Source organism: Pagrus major, chromosome 2 (genome assembly GCF_040436345.1).
Source record: "Pagrus major chromosome 2, Pma_NU_1.0".
Classification (NCBI taxonomy): Eukaryota; Metazoa; Chordata; class Actinopteri; order Spariformes; family Sparidae; genus Pagrus; species Pagrus major.
The window spans coordinates 30,978,463-31,000,292 of NC_133216.1; the positions used below are offsets into that span (position 1 = coordinate 30,978,463).

General features: G+C 40.1%; 1 protein-coding gene across 1 annotated transcript in view; it reads left to right on the forward strand.

Moving 5' to 3' along the window:
• The first annotated feature begins 696 nt into the window (after window positions 1-696).
• sgsm2 (small G protein signaling modulator 2) overlaps window positions 697-21,830 on the forward strand; it is a 107,494-nt gene continuing 86,360 nt past the window's right edge. Inside the window, exons 1-2 of the mRNA XM_073493097.1 lie at window positions 697-768; window positions 19,495-19,600. Of these exons, the coding sequence (XP_073349198.1) occupies window positions 709-768; window positions 19,495-19,600 (166 nt within the window). The 5' untranslated portion in view covers window positions 697-708. The remainder of the gene's footprint in view (window positions 769-19,494; window positions 19,601-21,830) is intronic.

Genomic DNA, 21,830 nt, shown 5'->3' on the forward strand with positions numbered 1-21,830 from the left:
GGTCAACATGTGCTTCAGAAGCACTATTTTTAGAATCCATTTGGATCGGCTGCAGTCTCTTTGTGTGTGTCTGCTGGTGCTCAGCTTGTGAATGAAGTCATTAAATAAGCTGCATTTTAATGAGCTCATCAAATGCATCACATGTTTTCTCCACTGGAGCGTCAGATCTGCACATCGAAGAGCTGTCTGCTCGAGATATAAACCTGAGTGAGCAACCAACAGATAATGACAAACCCAAAGCATTTTTTGCCAACATTTCACACCTTTCTCAAGAGAGCAGCCTCCCAGCTGTAACTCTCTGCTGCCCAGGAGAGGGAGAGGAGCTGCTATAAATAACCGGCAGGCTCTACAGGTTGGTGTGTTGGATGCTGGGAGGCTGCAGGCTGCGGGCTCCAGGCTCCAGGCTCCAGGCTGCAGGCTGCAGGTTGGGGCGGGGCTGGATGCTGGGAGGCTCTGTGAGCGCCACTGATTTCTTTCCTCCTCCATTGATCAGTGTAGTGGGGAAGGCGGGTCCTCTGACGTCGGCGTCAAGCTGCTCGGCTGCGTCAGAGTCCAGCTGAGCGAAGGAAGAAGGAAACAAGGAATAAAAAGGAAAGAGGTCCAGAAAGGCCGGGGAGAGCGGACGGACTGTGGCGCTGAGGTAGACCTGAGTCGTGCACACCGCGGACAGACAGACAGACGGACGGACGGACAGACGGACGGACGGTCATGGAGGGCTCCACGGAAGAAGACTACAAAGAGAAATTATTATGGAACGTGAAACGGGAGGTAAGCTGCTGTCTGACGGCTCGTCGAGCTTCACATCTCTAATATTGACTGTGTTGTTTTCTGTCTTTATTCCCGTCCGGACCGCGACAGGAGGTTCGGAAGTGTTGCATTGTTCCGTGCTGTTGGACTGAATTCTCTTCAGTTTTATAAGACAACTTTACCAAACTGATGATGAATAAATGGACCTAGCTCCACTGTAGTTACAGGCTTCCAGTGTTTGTAACGTTAACATGTTTCCTTTGTCCAGGCTTCAAATATTTAGCATTTAGCTAACACTTCCCTGTTTGGTGCAGGTAAAAACAATACTACAGGAACATCCCTACATTGTAGTATGGACTTGGACACTGCTATGATATTGCTATAATATCTTAATAATATTCCAACAACACAATACAGAAGTTTAAATTGATCAAATCTGACCTAAAATCTATATTGTATCATCTCCTCTCCATGTTGGCTGTGATATAATATCAAATTTTCATTTAAATTAGAACTGCTATTTTTGGTAAGATCCGAGCAACCATTAATAATCCAGACCCGCAGGCAGAAACCCTGAAACCCTCAGCAGGACATCTTTTCACTACAGGTTGTCCTGCTGCCTGTCTCCACCAGCAGCACCAACATCCACAGCTCCAACCCTGTCACAGGCTTTTTGTTCACGTGATGAATGTCTCACATCTCCCCTGCGAGGAATAAACCATTACAGCTTTAACCTCTCTACACACTCTCATTGTAACCCTCATGCTGCCTTCACCGAAAGTCACAACTGGAAAGATTTTCCCTGCGCTGAAGTGTTAGTGTAAATCAAAAGCGGCTGATTGTGAGACTGAATGTGGCAAGGTGTGGCTCACTGACTATACCTCAGTCTGACTGAGTGTTAGTGTGAGCATGTACTCCGTCATTATAGCGGAGAGGAAAGGTCAAGCTAAAAATATCAAGACAGAAAAAACAACTCTTTTTTTATCATAATCAGCGCTCTCCGTGCTATGTGAGATAGGAAGCATCACCTTCACCCGATGGTACTTCATTAGTCCTCACTCAGTGCTTCACTTTAGCCACGGAATTGGCTAAAGTCAGAAGTTCATGTTTGGTGGCAAGTGATATCAGATTAATTCACTGTAGCTTTTGGTAGTGACAGCTTGCAAAATAGTCAAAATACATGCAAACACTTTAAAGTGCACTTCAGTGTAACTATATTGCTACTTTAATCACTGTTACAAAGATGGTTGTAGAAGGAATAACTATATATGGCAACTGAAACTAGAGATGTTTAAAGAAAAGATTCAACAATATAAATTCAGTCATTATCTACTCACCCACATGCCGATGGAAATTCGATTAATGTTTCGTAGCAGTAACATTTTCATGAATTTCTGTCATGTTTAGAATTCATTTAGAAAAACTGCAGGGTTACTGTACTCAACTGTGTCTATTCAGTTTGAATATCGAGGCTAAATACTTTCCTGTCCTCCTCCAGACATCATAAAGTCACCCACAGGTTTGGCTTTTTAAATAATTGAATCATCACAATGTCTGCGAGGTTGAGAATAGCTTCAGTTCTCAGGATGTCTGCAGGCGGCGGGGATGTGTGTCTCCTAAACACAGACCATCAGGGAAATAAGGAGAAACGTTGCATTCTTGGGTTACTGGGCCATTAGAAGCTGTGTGTTGATGCCCTGAGCTGCATTTTAAAATCCACCTCCAGTCACTCTGACTTGTGCTCCGGTAGCATAAATTCTTGATGTTTCCTGGTTGTTAACATTTAAAGAAAATGATCTTGTGTGTCAGCTGGATGCTTTACATTTCCATGTTGACTTTTAGATTATGGAAGTCGCACAGAAATTCTCATTTCATGTTGGCTGACATGTATGGGAAAATGTGTTTTTATTTCTTACAAATCTTAGATACAAGACAACATCAGAGTTAGAACTTTGTTGCGTAACAATATTGATCAGTCTGCTTGGTGTCTTATAAAATGCAGCGTGCATTTGTAACTTAGCGGTTATGTTAGGGCTATATTACGATACACATTATGTATCTTGATATTTTGAAATCACCTCAGAAGCATCTCATAAATGCTAGGACTGGATGACAAAATCAAATATCATGATATTTTTGACCCAATACCTCAATATCAGTACTGCAACAATATAGTAGGGATGTCTATTATTCCTTTCACTAAATAGAGGGTAGAGAAAGGGTAAAGAAAAGTACTAGAACAAGTAGGTCTGTATATCTGGTATGCAGAAAATGACATCACTTGACTGTAATAAACCTTTAAAACCAGAAAAAAACACAACACTTATGACTTATCACCATATAATGATATCCAAATCGCAGTCTCATATCATGATAACGATAACATACTAATATATTGCCCAGCCCTAAGTTATAGCCAGTTTTTGTGGAGTAGATTAGTAACCTTGCCACTTTGTTATTCTGACTGTCTTTTAGTGAGCTCAGATTGACTATTTTTTAATAAACCCAGAACACATGTAGCTAATTGGGTTTTAGGCTAAGATTGATTTTCTCTAACATGAAGGAATCACTGTTGCTTCAGAACCATATGAATCTGTTGTTCTGCTTTTGTAGTATTTTGTCCAAAAATGCAACATGTTTCCCACTTTATTCACACAGCAGAGAGTTGGTGTAGACTCTGTGTGTATCCAGTATAAAAATCAATGGTGTGATTGACCACAGTTCATCAGTGAGATGCTAGTCAATGCCTTCTGACATTTTACAGCGTAACAAACTGGGCTGTGAGACAGTGGTTTGAACAAAGCCCACTAGCTTCTGCTTGAAAGCTCCCTGTCTCTTTAAGCGGCACTCCGCTATCTCAGTATTGCTTGGCAACTGAAAGCTTTAGCAGCTCCCAAAGAAGTTAAATTGCATCAGTTGGCGATTAATATCACAGCAGTGTGGCAGCCCTGTCAGGCGCTCTCTTGTACCAAAACACAAAGTGCCTTTCTATTTTCACCTGCTACCATCAGGATCCTTGTGTGCCTGGTACGTACAGAGGTGTTCTCTGTAGAAGACAGTTAAAGCAGCAATCCATGAAAATATTAAAGGTTTATTTAAATTTTTATAAATAAGCACTGGAGGTGAACCAGCTGTTTACAAGAAATACTGCCGCTGTAACAGGTGTTTTATTTACTGCAACCAATAATAGTGTCTTGTTCTCATGTACTGAGAATCCTCACAATCAATTTATTTCCCTAAAGAGAAGTATGGTCGCCACTCACACAGTGTCTCCAACAAGTGGTGTCTATTATTATATCTATTCTTTATTGCAACTTCCCTGCTTTCGCTGCCTCCCTCAGTCATTTTGACTTTAATCCACTACTATTGAGTCATCAGTCATTTGCAAAAAAGTGTAAAAGAAAGCACCTTTTTCCTGCAGAAGTACGGTGTTTTTGGGTATGCGCTGTCATATGCCCAAAGCTCTGTGACAAATGTGATAATGACAGATGGTTGAGCGAGTTCAGGGACAACTATGATCCTGTTGTCTGAGCAGTTTGTTAAACTGACAGGATGGAGTTCAAATGACAGGATGCATTGTGCCTGAAATTCACTCTCCCATTTATTTAGAATAGTGGTAGAGACAAAGGTGGAAGCAAGTGAGGGGAGATGAAGAGCATGATGTGAAGATGTAGTGAAAGTTGTGTTAACTGCACTTGGTTTGTCTCGTATCTCTCTGTGGATTGACTCAGAACTAATAAAAAACGAATGCATCCACACAGTCATACTGTTTTCCAAAGGCATAGAGCTCACTATGCTGTTAAAATGAATGAATGCAAGGTTTGGCAGATGCTGTATTTACAACATAACATGCTCCAAAAACACCTGTTTGGAACATTCCACAGGTAAACCAGTGATATCATGATTGGGTGTTAAAGGGTCATCCTTGATCCTTGCAAATGATTGTATTCTGATGTTATTTACAATTTACAGTGTTCCAACCGCTTTTTTAAAATGTATTTATTTATTTTTTTACATACAGTATATTCATGTTGGCTGTGGATGCAGTCTACTCTCCAGAGGGACTGTTTTCCTACCATTATGTTTTTTTTTAAAGGCAGATCTGAATATATTTTGCAGGTGTCTATGTCCGCCCCCAAAAAGCATTTTTTGTCCACAGTTACAGTTCTGGTTAAAGCAGAGTCTACAGCAACAATTGTCTGTCCATGTGGCTGCAATGTTCAATGTGAAGAAAACCACATTTTAATGTGTTAAGTTTAGTCTGTGAGCGTGTGAACATTTACTAATTGTCACTAAACTCAAAGTACAGCTGAGGCTGGTGGGATTATCATGACTTTTGCTAATATTTGGTCAAAGTGCCCCAAAGATTCCACTGGATGCATGTGTGTTGTGTTCCGGCTCCGGTATGGTTTTGCTCCGTTGTCCGTCGTCCAGCAACCCCCAGTGGCTGCGTTTTGAGTCCGGCGCGGCGCAGCTCGCCGAACAGCTGGAGTTGCGAGACAGAGGAGTTCCTGCGATAATTACATAATCATGCGCGACCGCAGTTATACGTATGTGTTAGAAACACAACAACACGAAGTGTTCCCAACCGAAGGATTAGAAGAAGTGCTTGTATTTGTCTCTTTTTTGAGTGTTTTATTTTGAAAATTAACGGGATGTTATGTTGTTGTTTCGATGTGTGACTTCCTGTCTGCTATGTGCTGAATTTGGTCAGTTGCTGCGTCATGCTCCAGCATCCAGCAGAAGTAGAAGCCCTGGGTATCTGCTCCAGAAGGGTCCGGACTGCCGGAACTGGGACGGAGCAGATACGCAACGCAGCGGAGCCAGTGGAAGTTAACACATAGACTAGAATGAAACCTATCAGCTTCGCCGTGATGGAGCGGAGCCGGACCGGACACATATCTGGTGGAATCTAGGGGGAGGGGTAGACTGATTATCGGGGGCTGATATTCAGCCTTTTTCCCGATTATCGGTATCAATGTTTTTTGTGTCTGATTGCTGATAAAATAAATACATTTATAAATGCAGTACTTTGGATCTGATGCAGCATCATTTCTCTGTTAGTGGTCACCACTCTGCGGTCTCAGTGTCCACAACACTGATAATCTGATGTCACAGTATAACAGCCGATCAGCACTCAATAATTCCTGAATAATTCTGATCATAACTGAATGAATTTGCAAAGTAACTATTAAAATAATGAAACATAGTACCTCAAAATTGTACGTACAAAAAGTACAGTACTTGAGTAAAATGTAGTTGGTTACATTCAATCAGTGATTAGTCTCAACTTTAACCAACTATATCGGTTTCAGTTAATGGTTATCAGTCTCCTGGATCACTAATAATTGGTACGGGCCCTGAAAAAACATATAGGTCTACCCCCTATGAAATGTTGCTTAATGAAAACTCAGAGGGACACCAACGTTTTTAAAATCGATTTTGTGGGGAACACCAATTCATACAGTAAATGTTAAGGTCTTTCACAGGACAAGTGAAAAGATAGTATGAGCTTGGAATAGGAATATTCTCTCTGCCTTTGTTAATCACCATAACTGTGACCGTCATCAATTATAATGTTTGGATTCTACTCAGTGCTTGTCAGATTAAAAAAAACATTTTGGTACATAGTGCGCAAAATTGAAATACAAAAGTAAAACCAAAAGGTGTAAAGGTGGGTGGCGTTTTACATGTCTGATAACTGTTCATGTTCTGTGCGAAGGCCTTCATGGTGATGCGTTTGGTTGTAGACTCAAACCATGCCTTCTGTCACACCTTGGCACAGCTGGCCAATTGCTGTGTGAAGTGAGCGTGATTGTCGAGCACAGTGATTTTTTTTTTTTAGACCAAGGAATAGATCAGTAGAATGTATGTTGTGTTACTCGTGCATAATTAGTTCTATTCCACCCAAATTCTTTGGCTTTCAGTTTATATCAAAAATATGTAGCCTTACGTTTTGTCAGACACCTATGGCAACCTTTTTACAGCTAGTCTGAGAAATAGAAAGTAGACTTCAAGCTCAGTAAATCTATTCTGGTCCACTCAACATCAATACTCTGACCAGGGTGTAGGGAGCCGCTGCCATAGGCTTCTATTTTTCAAATACCATTTCCTTTGTTTACTACAGAGAGCTGCCTTAGTCGCCATATTGCAACTCTCAGCTAAACAGCATTAAGTTGCCTCTTCCCTGAAGAAATATTCTGTCATTATGCAGCAGTGTTGGGTAACGTCTCCCTCAGACTGACACCTCCTCCAGGACAGAATCATTTCTTCCTGCCACAGTCTTATTTTATGACTGCTGCTCCATGAGCCAGGTCTCTCAACTGCATTGATATCCACTTGATATTTTGTACTCTTGCGGTCCAATGTTAATTTCTGCTCTATTATCTTGATGGGAATCATGGAGAAATTGATTCAACACAGGATATGGCAATTTTAAGGAGAGGAAATGATTGCAGGGTTTTCAGTATCTGTAAATGTTAGGAGCTCCATTTTTGTGTGAAAGCTGCAGCTGGTCTACAAGTGTGTACAGGGCAAGATTCCATTGACTCATCCTTCAGATAGCAGTTATCCAATAGCACGTTTGGCTGGACCAAGTCAAACCATGCCAAATAAGCGGAGCCACTTTGTTAAATCCGATTCTTCAATAGTACTGCCGGAATCAAGACAAGCAGGTCATTAGTTAAAGACACATGTTCAAGCAGGTAGCCCAGTTGTGGTGGAAATGCAAATCCCTGCCGCGCCGAGTCAAACTGAGTAGAGCCAGGCTGGCAGATGTATATGGAAAAACGAGCCAAGAGTCTGCTGTTACCACAGCACCCTCGCTGCCACCCTCCTCATCCACCAATGCTACTAGAGTATGAATGATTACCTCATTAATGGCTGTGTCTGTTGTGGCCTGACAATAGCTGATCAGGATGGAACCTTTTTATATTGCAGCTTCTCAGACCAATGGGAAGGAGGGCACCACACCACACAGAGACAGGGCCACAATATCCTTGAGAAAATACACACAAAGCAATTGGCTGACATTTTAACAACGCAGATTTCCACCTTAACTGTGATGTGGTTATACTGTACTTCAAGGATCATACTATATCAGATCCCATTTACCATCAATTACACTTGCATGTAATGCAAATAAACACTAATGATTCACTTCGCTGGTGGTGAACACACCATTAAAGTAAGTAAGTAAGTAAAGTTTATTTATTATAGCACTTTTCACAGAGCACAGTCATAAGGCGCTTAACAAGTACGATAACAACCAAAACACAAAAAACAGCAAAAGGGAGGAAAATTTTTTTTAAAAAGCATACAGATTACAGCACTAGTTAGCAGCAGGTGAGACAAAAGCCAATTTGAACAAACAAGTCTTAAGTTGTTTTTTAAAAGCCTCAACAGAGACTACATAGTGTAAGTCTCCAGCAAGAGCATTCCACAGTGTTGGGGCCACTAAGGCATGGTCACCATTACTTTTTAGAAGGGAGCGGAGCACAACCAGTAATCCCTGGTCAGAGGACCGAAGTGACCTATTAGGGAGATAGGGATGGAGCAGCTCAGAGATATAGGCAGGTGATTGACCGTATATGGCTCTGTATGTAAAGACAAGAACTTTTAAATGAATTCTGAAATTAACAGGAAGCCGATGTAAAGAATGTACAGCTGATGTGATATGTGTCATTCTGCTGGACCTGGTCAACAGCCTTGCAGCAGTGTTCTGGACTACTTGAAGAAGGTCTAGGGATGACTGGTTGAGACAGGTGGAAAGAGAATTACAGTAGTCTAACCAGGATGAAATGAAAGCATTGATTATCATTTCTAACTCAGACTGTGATTCAATGGATCTGAGTTTAGCTATATTTCTCACATGGAAAAAACATGCGCGGGTTAATGATTTGATGTGATTTTCAAAATGCATTGACTGATCAAATATAACACCAAGGTTTCTAAGACTGGTCTGTACAGTAGAGGACATGGAACCAATACACTGAGCCATCTTAGAAGCTCTGCCATCTGACGCAATGTAGAGCAACTCAGTCTTATCCGAGTTCAGCTGGAGATGGTTGTTTGACATTGTTATCAGGCGTTGTGATTTTTTTGTCATTGTCATCAGGTCTAAAAGAAACATACAGCTGCATGTCATCAGCATAGCAATAGTTGGAAATACCTTTAAAATTGCTTATCACGTGGAGAGCATGTATAACATAAATAGTACAGGACCCAAGATGGAACCTTGAGGCACTCCACAGGAAAAAGCAGTGGTATCAGACATGAATGGACCAAGTGAAACTGAAAAACTTTTGTCTAATAGATGGAGGAGAACCAGTCCAGGGTGCTGCCAGAGACACCAACCCATTGCCTAAGTCTCTCAATCAAAATTCTATGATCCACAGTGTCAAAAGCTGCACAAAGATCTAGCAAAACCAAAACAGTGCATTCACCATGATCAGAGGACATCATTATATCATTAGTTACTCTAAGTTGAGCTGTTTTGACTGAGAAGAACAGAGCACTTTCAGCCGCATGAGGATGGATGGTTAAAGTCGTGGACTGCTGAAGCGATGGGGCAGCATCCTTCCTAGCAGAGGGGTTACCAGTGCGTCAATTCATACAGCACGCCGGCGCTGCAGATCCAAAAGAGGCGTGATAGTACACGTCATGATGACGTCTGTGTGGTTTTTTTCAACGCATTTCCCCCGGTGTCCACCTGTTAATCTAAACATGTACCTGCTGAGTGTTTAAAATCATATGGATGCTGTAATAATGTGTTGTGATTGAGATCCTGACCCATCATGCATCCTGGAAAGTGACAAAGAGTCGGTAGGACAGACAGGAGGACAGACGCGTATAACTGCGGTATTTTTTTCCTTATGTAAGTTGCCAAAGACACTACCAGTTACTACATTACTGTTGTTTGGTCATGTAATGTTGCTTTGTGGGTCATTTCTCTTTTATTTGATTAGTGAAGAATCTGTTTAGCTGTCAGACTGTGAACACCATCAGATCGACATGCCCCAGCTCCGTGCCGCCGGCTAATCCATTCACACAGATGCTGGCGCATCAGAGCCGCAGCAAAACTTTCCCCCCTCTCTGCATCTGAAACTATAGTGTCCAAATGAAACGCACTGTTACCTTGAGTAAACTTGGGGTTGAAACACTGTGGGAAACATTTGGGATCATGCAAGTACACACAAGTACAGTAGCAAAGGTAATTTTTAGACCTTTTAATGCAGAAATCTTACACATCATATCTTTAATCGATTGACAGAAAAATAATTGGCAACAAATTTGATTATAGCAAAAAACATGCTGTAGGCTTTGGACTGTTAGTCGTGACATTTGAAGATGTCACCTTGGCATTTTGAAAAATTGTGATGGGGATGTTTAGCTATTTTCTAATATTTAATATGGCAAACAATGAATCAAAGGAATAATAAACAAATTAATTGATACTCTAAAATAACTGTTAGTTGCAGCCTCACTATCGATCACATCTACTTCAGATCACAGGTAATCGTTTTGCTGTTTCAAAAATGTGTATGTTTGCTACCATTTCGGCCAACCTTGTCTCCATTTATTTCCTTCCAGTATAAAATAATTTAGTAGAGTTGAAACTTGCTGCAGTTATATACTCCACCCAAGTGAACATCCAGTCTGCATTGATTTTGGTCAGTGTTACTGCACTAATGCAGACTTATTGTAATGTAAACTGTGATGTTTTACATAATGCAGGCAAGTGTCAAGAGTCTGCTAAATAGTTTTCATACTGCATGGAAATAATTGCAAACCATGGATTAGTGGTTGTGTAAAATGTTTATGAAAGTGGTTTGAAAAATTAAAAGTATACATTATTTGATGTATACTTATTTTTGTGTTGTCAGTATTGTTTATTAACTCCTGTGCTTTTCCTACTATGACAAATCAAAATGGCCGCTGTGAAAACGCTCACAGAGTTCTTATTATAGTGTGGTGTCATAACATAATCTTTTTTTACAGCTCTGCCCACCTTCAACCTAAACACAGCAGCAACTGAAAACACCTTTAACAAAGTAAACTAGAAAACGATGAAAAGTCCAACCCAAAACTAAAAAACAGCCACAGCAGTGTATGTTTGTATATTATGTGTTTAACTATCTGATTAAAGAGCATAGGCACCATGCTTTAAAACAATTCCAGGACATACAAAATATCACAAATGATGCTAATGAAATCTAAATCCTCAGATAGGTAGTTACAAGCTGCACCTTACACTGTGGCAAAACAAGTAATGATTGTATTAGTATTCTTTGAGCACTTTGAAGGGGGAACTACAGAATAAGATGGAATTAAAAAAAAAAAAAAGTGTTGGCAGCCAATGATAATGGAGGCTTTATGTTGTTGGCCCACTAGTTTATTTAATTTTATTTTGAAATGCATGCTTTTATTTTATATCCACTGTCATTTATCTCAACCAAACAGGCTAGTGCCCTTTTCTCAGAACATGCTCCGATTACATCAGTCACTTAAGGCAAGCCCAATTTTCTGCCCTTACTGTAATCTCCTATAATCCTTCATTGTGACCACTGGCCTAGACAACAAACAGTCTGAATTAGTGAGCAGTCTGTTGCACATTTCCTGTATTTGCCATATTTGCTGTTTTATCATTCTCGGGGAGATTGTACATCTTATTAGCATCAGGAAAACTGTCCTCCTTTGTGACCACGAGGAGCATACTGTTGACGTTCTGTTGTTTGCCCTGGTCGTGAACATGAGATGAGGGGAAAAGCAAATGTGTCCTTATGTAACTGAGAGTAGGCTAAAGAGCTCTTCCCTCAGTTCCTCCCAGAAACCATTAGCTTCAGGATTCTCAGAAGTGTTTCAAAGTTAGCCAGCTCCACTCAGCTGTTTGACATATACCGACTATATCTTGTTATTTTAGTGTCATCCCAGGAACTGGATGCTTGGTGTGCTGCTGGATAAATTGTTAATGGAAGACCTTGTTTAGTAACAGTAAACGAATGCAAGTGTTTGTATGTGTGTGGCTACCATCATGTTGTTTTCCTCTGCCTGAATTATAAATGAGTGCATGTCACTGTGTGAAGAAATAACTAAGAATAATACACTTATTAACGTACATAGCAACACACATCTATTCTGCAAACATTTGTTCAGTAGCAGGTTGGAGTTTTAGCGATCCTCTGAGGCTCAAATGTTCCTACAAGTCAAGTAAGATCTCAGTGGCAGCAGCCAAAGAGGGAAATAATACATTCTCATAAAAATGTAATAAATATAAATGACTTTGACTTCTTATTTGTATTAATTCATTATTGTAGCACTTAGCATCTTGAAAGCTTGGCTGACAAGCTAACTAACCTGCAAAGTACATATCAAATACCATATCTTTTGAACCCCCAATGAATTAACAATAACTGTAGCCAAATATATTTTGCGGCTTACACCTGAACTGGCATTGCTTGCATTACTGGTGACCATTTTCCAACAAACCCATCTAATTTCAAATGTAGTCTTGCTGTTTTGCTATTAAAGGCAGGATACTCAGTAATGAATCTGAGTCTCTGTCTGTCATATTGTCAGGCAGCATACCCAGTATAAAAAGTGCTGGATCCAGATCAAGTTTAATGCCCATAGCCTGATTAGTCTCCCTTTGGATATTCTTCCAGAAGTCCTGGAGCTTTGGGCAGTCCCAAAATATATGTGCGAGGTCCCCTACTAGTCCGCACCCCCTCCAACATAGTTCAGATGTATTGTTGTATTTGGCAGTAGTAGAAGGAGTGTTAAAATACCACATTTTCACTTTCTGATCAAATTTTTATAATATTTGTTTCCAACTCTCATTTTTCTTTCACATCCATATTGTTTTCTAAAGATTCATGTTGTAGTGCTTTATACATTTTTGATATCACCCCCCTTTTTGTCCCTCCCTCCTTGAAAGACATTAGCAGTTCCTCTAGTTTGGATGGTGTCTTACACATATCATCCCATTCCTCATGATTCTTGAGGTAATGTCTTTGTTGTAGAAATTTATAGAAGTCATTGGCTTGTAGTTCAAATTCCTGCTTAAGTTGTTTGAAAGATTTCATGATTTGTCCTTTGAATACTTGTGCAATATATATTAACCCTTTGGTTGCCCATTTTTAAAGTCCAAAATAGATGGTAAAAAATCTGGGTTTATTGCTATTTTAGTGGCCCTACAAATAGATTTTGACAATTTTAAATTATTTCATGCTACTGACCATATTTTCATCGTTCCCTTGATCCAATCATCAATAATCTTAAGTTTTTTCTGGACTTTTCTGTATGAGTCAAGAATGGGAGTGATTCAAAATGTACATTTTGACATGCCTTTTGTTCCATTCCCCCTTCCCAACAGTATTTTTTTAAATTCAGTAAATTCAACCCTCTTCGACAGCATCAAAATGTTGGGTTTATTTATTTATTTTTCAGACATCCTATATTAATTTGTTTGTGCAGACAATTTAGGATATTTAGGACAATTCAGGACAGATTTGAGAAACCGACCTTTGTAACACTGAATTTCTATCTAAAGGTTGAAGGTTGTATTTTTTGTTGAATTTTGGAATCTTTATTTTTATTAAATTAACTTGCCTAAACCTAACCTGCAAAGAGCCACCAGGATCAAGTCAAGCTGTTTTTGTAAGATAAGCCTACCTAAGAAGAATTTGAATATAATAAATGACAGTTGTCAGGGCATAAAACCAATGATCTGTTGATCTTTACAAATTTAAATGTAACACACTAACAATGGCATAGCAGTCAATGCATTCAGTGCTAAAAAAAAAAATCAGAATCGTGACAGCCTTATGAATGGGTTTATGTCCAGGCTACAAACACACTTAGTATAACATTTTGGTTTTGTTTAGATATTGAAAATGACATCTCGTTTCACATGTATGTTTGTTATGAACATTTTCCCACTTAACAGATACATAACTGAAAAACAGTATTTGTTTTTTTCAAAATTAAATTGCTGTAGCAAATGTAATAATGTGGGAGACGTGGTGGCTGTCTTACCTGGGGGAAATTACTGAGACAAATAGGCTGAAAGTCATTACACACAACTGTAGCTGAAACCTTTGAGACTGTTTTTCAGTTTCTTATTCTAACCTGAACTGAACCTCACACAACCACCCAATCATGCCTAAATCTACCCATCTGTCACAAGCATTTAACGCTTAACTTAACCGTCTCTAACTTAATATGCTCTGTCAGTGAAGCATTTGGTTCCTCTTACTTGCAGTTGTTCCCAGAAACAGTTGGACTTCGTTTCTGTCCGCTGAGATTTACTAGATTTTCCCCTCCGGACGACGTCTACCTCCTAAAGATGTTCTGACCATTTAAAACCATCGTCTTTTAATTATCCTTGTAACAACACATCCAGATGATTATAGTATAAATTAAAGTGAAGTACTCTTAATATACTTAATCACGCTTTGAGTAGCATACTAAACTCCAGTCATAATATAATCCCTGACAGCCAGTTCTAATTAAACTGGGTCGTTCCCAAACACAATCAATTCAGTTTCACAGTCACTCACACCCAGGTGAAGGTATCGACCCCGCTGCCTGACTGCTGGGTATCATTTTGTTCTGATTGACTGCGTAGAGTTATAGCCGTCAGTAAATATATGGATCTATTTGCACATCTCTGCAGAGGATGTGGTCAGTCAGTAGGAGAGCATTAAAAGACAGGATGAAAAACAGTTAGTTCTCCAGAGAGTTCGCTCTGACCTGAGAGTGATGTCTGCTTGTTCAGCAGATGTTTAGTATGGGATTGGGACCTATTTATTAATAAATATACATCTTTCATTAATTCAACCTTTTTTGTGGTTGGGGTTAGGTCTTTTTCCATATTGAATGATCTTAAGTTTGACCAGCAAAAACTAGAGCGATTTAAGAGTGAAGGTTTAACCGTGGTTGGCGTGACTACCTGCCTCTAGCATCCAGATGACATTATCTGTGACACTGGCCCCGTCACTGGCCCCGTCACTAGCCCTGTCATGAGTGTTTGACCAGTTTAGTAAACAACTGAAACACAGCGCCCGTTTTGGTTTGCTTTGGTTGTTTGATGATGATGGTGATGATTGATGAAGTGTACCCTTTTACCAGAGCACATTGAGAACTCTTGAAACTGTGTGTATCCAATAACCCTTAAATCGGACTAAGTTATGTAATATCAAACAGACTTTTCTTGTAGGTTAGTCATAGAGAAAGGACCTTTTCCTTTTTATTTACCAAGCAGGTTGTAGCATGATGTTTTGAGTTAATTTGCCCGTACTTGACATTTTGCATCATTCAGTTATTGTGCATTCTCACATTGCAATGTTGATAATGAAACTATACTGTGAAACTCTACTGTGTGGTGGTGTGATGTCTGGGTCATTTAGTCAAAGGTACAGTTTGTATTGATGTAAACAGACTTATGACATTTGACATTGATGCTCTCACTATCAGCTGCCTCGCCATTTCCTCGTTTTTCTTGTCTAAGCTTTTCTATGCAACGGTACTTCTTGGTGTGTGTGTGTGTGTGTGTGTGTGTGTGGGTGTGTGTGTGGGTGGGTGGGGTAGATTAAGACAGGAATGGTAAAAATCCAGTTTGACCAGATCTATGGGCTACTGGCACTCATCCAACTGGACAACAAGGTCACGTGGTTTCCATTTTCAAGCAGTTGTGTGGAGTAGGGCACTGATAATGTAATTTTCATTGTCCTGGGTATCTGAATATGAATATTGTCCTATACATGGCATAATTATAATAAATACAGCAGTGCTATTGCTTTATTGAGTGCTCCTGCAAGTTCTCAGTTACAGATTGACCACAGAGGACCATTTAACTTCTCTTATCAACACTTCAATCACTCATTCTTTAGCTGATGTATTTTAAGGTGAAGGGTTTTCATTTTTATCATGGAGTCACACTTGTCATAATCAACTTACTGTATTTCTGATGTGAAATTCAAGTTGCAGTTGACAGACTGTGGACCAAGTGTGTAGCATCACACAGTACAGAAATAGGAGGGATAGTAAATGCCAAGCCACTTCAATTCAATTATCTTTATAATAGCTCTCTCTATTGAGGTGAATCCTCTCCTCTGCAGGCAGGTCAGAGGTCATGGTCAGATAGTCATGGAAACAGCACCCATGGAAATGATAGCGTTTCAGAGCCTTGCTTAAGGACAGCTTTACAATTTGTTTGTCAACGCTACCGTATCATATGCATCTTAAATTCAAATGTAAGACAACAATCATACAGTATAGCACAACTATCCTATGTATTACCTAAGTATTTTTTTGGCCTTTCGTGGCTTGATTTGATAAGACAACTGAGAGATGACATGAAACGGGATGAGAGGGAGGGGGGTGACATGCAGCAAATGGTCATAGGTCAGACTCGAACGCTGGACTGCTGCAGTGAGGACCAGCCTCTGTACATAGACAGACAGACATGGGATGCTTGGTAATCTTCAAAGCTCAACACCGAAAAACAAGGTGGACACCAGTTTTCCTTATGAGAAAACGGTTGTCTTTATTCATCATCATCTATGCCAGTGCTCTCGCTGGCTCAACTTAAAGGCTGAACATCATCTTGGTGATAAGGATGATGAAGCTTTATCCTTATGTCACAGACATGACAGTTGTTCTACCTCCCACACCTTCATAATACAGGGAAAAAGTGATTCTGTACTTAGAGCTTCATTATCACACAACCAAGCAATTAAATTTGTCCTGTTTATCAATTCGACCCAAACAAGGCAGAGGTGTCAGACAGGTCCCAAACTAATTACTGACGACAATTAATTCTATGGAGAGAGCGAACTTAGACAAGCGAACATCAGACTGAGTCAGTGTTGTTGAACTCAGTCAGGCTCTCCTCCCCAGAGACACAACAGATAGCAGCAGGAAGACTCATTTGAATGTTTCCGGGATGCCATGATATTAATTGGAAGTCAGTGTTGCGGATGTTTGGGCGAGACTGTCAGAGTTGTTATTAGTAACTGTCACAATGTTAAGAAGAGACTGTGTAATTCTTTGAGTTTCATGTTGTTGTAACACACCATAGGAGAAGTTGATGAAGGTTCTCAGTCATCCAGGTCATGGTAATTTTAAGTGCTGTATCATAGTCAACTGGACTTGTTTCAGTTTCTTGAAGACGTCTCACCTCTCATCCAAGAAGCTTCTTCAGTTCTCACTAATTGGAGGAGCTGCAGGCTTTTAAACTCTGTGTGGGAGTGTCCTTACAGAGTCATTACGGACACATGTGAGCTCTGAGTTTCAGAGTCGTTAGGGCCACTTGTGGGTCGTTGACCCAACCGGCCTTCAAGTGGGTTGCTAGGACTAGGTGAGCCCAGGTGTGAATGGTTGTTAAGCTGTCTGGGGAGAGAACTCAGTACAGCATTGTAGGTGGGTGATAAGTAATGTCTTAGGCCTCCTCTGTTCAAAGACGGTTGTTGCAGTTTGGAATAGATGGATTCCTTTACTCCTCTTTCAAACTATCTGTCTTCTCTGGCCAAGATGTTTACATTGTTGTCTTCAAAGGAATGATTTTTCTCCTTCAGACGTAAGTGGACAGCAGAGTCTTGACCTGACGAGTTGGCCCTACTGTGTTGTGCCATTCGCTTAAGGAGAGGTTATTTTGTCCCCCCAATGTACAAATTTCTGCAGTCCTGGCTGCTATGATATAGCACTTAGAACTGTAGCAGAAGGTTTCCATACTAAGGACCAAGGACAAACAGATGTAAGCATTGTCAGCTGTGACCTGTGACATTCTGAATTAAATAGATCTACATTTGTGGGTGATATATTCACACATTTTTCTCAATGAAGACTGAGCAAAAGAAAATTATGACTTAAAGGTCCCAGTGAGGCTGTTATGGATATTACAGTTGCAGAGGTTAATACAAGTGGTATTCCTATTGTAATCAAAAGGAATAGATGCTGTGATGACGATGTCTGAGTTAGAAACCAATTGGAGATCAGTCCAGTCTACAAAGCTGTGGTCTTGGCACAGGTTTTTGCCCTTCTGTCAGCAGGGACCGAAGGGGACTGTTTGGGCTGAATACAGAGAATTGTTCTTCACTGTATTTAGTAAGATCACCTGTGTGAGTGTTGTATGTACTGAAACAAAGACACCACTAAACACAAGTGTCTCCAGTTGATGGGAATACTACTGCATTTGTGAAGAAGTTGTATAGGATGAAGCATTTTGTGTCTCCGGTCAGCATCAGTTGGGGCTGAAGACTACAAGTTTGAAAATGAAACAAATGTGGGGGTGTGGAGCCTACTTCTCATCCCCAGGCTAGCAGCTCCAGGCCACATTACCCACTTCTAGTGTAGCACAACTGAATCTCAGACTGAACTGACTGCAGTCGAGAGGCATTGTGGGTAATATAGGCACCAGATTTGGAGCAAAATGCAAAATCTGTAATCTGCAGTTGGCTTCATCAAAGCTGCGGGATGGGGGCTCCATTTGCAAATCAGAGTACTGAGTTGCAATAAACCTCCAACAACAATGCTGTTGTGCCTGAAACCCCCGGAACAACATGCCACTGCTGCACACAGTCATAATGTAAGGTCAGTATTCATAAAGATGCTGCTTTCAAACTGCCATAAAGCCACATAAAGCTGCATGTAAAACTTACAAGTAGATACGATAAAAGCAACCAAACTATTCTGAATGGTTACCTTAAGTGTGTAGTGTAATGTACTTATAGGAGGAACAAATATTAAGAATACTTACAGAAAGACTTTTTTATGATTAATTTTTAACTGCAGTTCTTAGTTTAAAACCTTGTTTATTGATACAACTCCTGTTTTTCCATAGTAATATTTTTAAATAAAGAAAAAAACATCACCCCTAAAGTCTGTCCAGCACTAAGGAGGTAGTACAGCCATTACAGTTTGCTGCATATATTCCAATAACATAAGTCATCTTGTGCCACCTTAGGTCAACATTTCTCCATGACCAACTCTTTGCTACCACAACGTGGTAAATATAATATCCAGTCTTCTATGAATGTTCTGTGAATATTCATGCTTTCTGAAAGATGACCTTATGTACGCAAATAATACTCAATATGTAATAGGTGGCTTGGCATGAAATTTACAGAGCACACTCATACTCCCCTGAGGACGCACCCTTTCCATTTTGGATACTCTCTGTGCTTTCGGAAAGTGTCTTTGCACATGTAACCTCAGCACATCCATGCTTATTTGAACCCCTCTGATTTTGAGGGCATTTTGACTTTTTTCAAACCTAAACCCCTTTTTCATTCTTATCCCTATTATTGTGAAATCATCAGTTATTCATCTGTATTATTCATTGTGTCTAACACCGTCAAACTGTGGGCTGTAAGAGGGCCTGAAGGCATTTGCTGTGGGCTTGGCATTGCGCGGTATTAACCATTTTATTTCTATCTTTGGTTCAAAGTGTTAATTGCTGTGGTGTTTCTGCACTGCACTTCCAAAACTCACTTTTTCTGCATATCAGCCCAGGAGAGCAGAAAAAAAGACTTTTATTAGTCTCAAAACTATGTAGATTATTACGGTGGTGATCATGTCGAGTTTATGAGTTGTGTTTTATGATTTCCTGTGATTTTATCTTCCTATGATCCTGATGCAAATTACTTTGACTGTGATAATGGTGATGACTAGTGCTATAATGACTAAAATAAAGACGATGACATGGATTCCAGACATAGTGGTAAATTCTGGTTCTTTTGTGTGCAGGTGAAGCAGATCATGGAGGAAGCAGTGACTAAGAAGTTTGTCCACGAAGACAGCAGCCACATCATTGCTCTGTGCAGTAAGTACGCTCTTCTTTTTTTCTCTACACGCACACACATACACACACCGGCATTGTCTCCTTCTCTTCCTCTCTCTGTAGCTCTCTCGCTCTCTCTCTGTCACACACACACACACACATACACACACACACACACACACACACACACACACACACACACACTCTCTCTCTCACACACACACACAGGCACACTTGTTGAACTCCTCAGCAGGTGACTGGGTGCTGCTTCTCCGTCAAGGACACTGCTTGACGTCACTGTGCCTCTGACTATGCTGCTGCATCAATGGAAAGTTAATAATCACAGTGGAGCTAATGGAAACCAATTTCAGAGACAGGCTGTACAAAACCCAGGCTTTCTAAGCCCTAGTCGCATCTAGTGTGTGTGTGTGCGCGGCGCGTGTGCGTGTGTTTCTGTGTGATGGCCAGAGATAGAGGGGTTGCCTCTCCTGACCGGATGGTTGAGCTTGCAGTGGGCTGTGAGTCACAGCTTCCACGCTGGTCAGGAAGCTGAGTGTAGCTCTCTACTGTGTCATCAGCCAAATGACCAATGACACAGTAGAAGCTTCTTCCTAACCCGCTTCATGGGATTAACGCACACACAACTGCATGAAAACTCCTATAAATAAGAGATATCTCATATAGCTAATATTTGTAGTTTATAAATAACTACAAATAGTCATTGTTTAAAGAAAGTGGATCATATTTTGAGGTGATTTGTATTTCTTTATCAAGTGTTGCCAAGCTAGAACTGTGCCAGAAATGTACAGGAAACAGAGCTTTCACACATTCTAATTCCCATATGTAAACATATGGTTTATGAGTCCTATGTGGTATTCAAAAATATGGTGCAATAGTGAGTCACATAGTACCTTTTTTGTATTATTTTGCATGTAATGTTTTATAAATTTGCATTTATGGACAACCCATGTAGCATAATGGTTTTATTCCCAAAATTGAGGTTTTGACCTCATGTTTTATTTATTAGTGTAAATTAAAAAATAATACATCTGGCAGTTATCCGGAATAATGGATGAAGATTTTAAAGGTACCATTACTTTTACCAATACTGCCTTACAATCTCTTATTGGTTCTTTGTGTTACATTTAATAAATAAAAAAAACAGTATTGACATTGCTTTGATTTCTCATACTGTAGCCTATTTAAAAATACATACGTCCTTTATGTACCTTAAAGATATTATATGTAGGAATTCTGTATAAAAATGATGAGAAACGACTTGCTCTTTGTTCTACATGTTGTTGAGCTGTGTACTTACATTGCCCCAAATGTTTCCAACAATGTTCAAATCAGAGAAATCCACAAGTTTCCTCGAGGTAACGATGTGTTTCATTAGGTCACCGCTGCTTCTTCCAAGGCATGGCAGGCGGCAATCAAGACTAAACTTAAAGCGATAGTTCAGGTCTTTTGATGTTGGATTGCATGAGGTACTTATTCTTAGTCAGTGTGTTGCCTGCAGTAGATGACCGTCATCTTGCAGATGGTGTGGAGAAGCAGTGCACAGCACCAGCAGGAAGCAAGGCTTTGTACTGCTGAAACCATACCAGCAGCAAGATGTATTTTAGCCACCTAAAATGATTCCCACCTTAAATATATATATCTGTTTAAGGGTATGCTATGTTTTTAATATTTTTGGTGCTTTACGTTGCTGTGCAGCCTTTTTCTTTGGCTTTAACATTCTGCCTGTGCGTGGGAATATGGATGTTGTATGGTTGAGGGAATGTAGTGAAAGGAAGGAAAAGGCTGTTTAATGGCAACATAATGCGCCAAAATGGTGTACACTTAAATGGATATACATATTTTAGGTGGGAATTGTTTTAGGTGGCTAAAATATGTCTTGCTACTGGTATGGTTTCAGCAGTACAAAGCCCTGCTTTCTGCTGGCGCTGCACACTGCTTCTCCACACTGCTTCCGAGATGACGGTCATCTACATCTCGACCCTACATCAAAAGTCACACGCTATCACTTAAAGGTGAATAAAACTTTAAAATTTTACCTCATTTGTGAACATTTGTGCCTGAGTGACGTCAGATAGATTTTCACCAGCAGTGGTGGTTGTTTAATGCAGTGTTTATCTGCTGCTAACAGACAGATTACTTTACTACATTAGCAGTGGCCCACAAGGAGAGTGTGTGTGTTTGTGTTTGTCTGTGATGTCTCTATGAAGTAGCTTTCCCATCCAGCTCTAGTCAGCAGTCAACTCTCTAATTTATGAATTCATGAATCATCCAAATTTTCAGG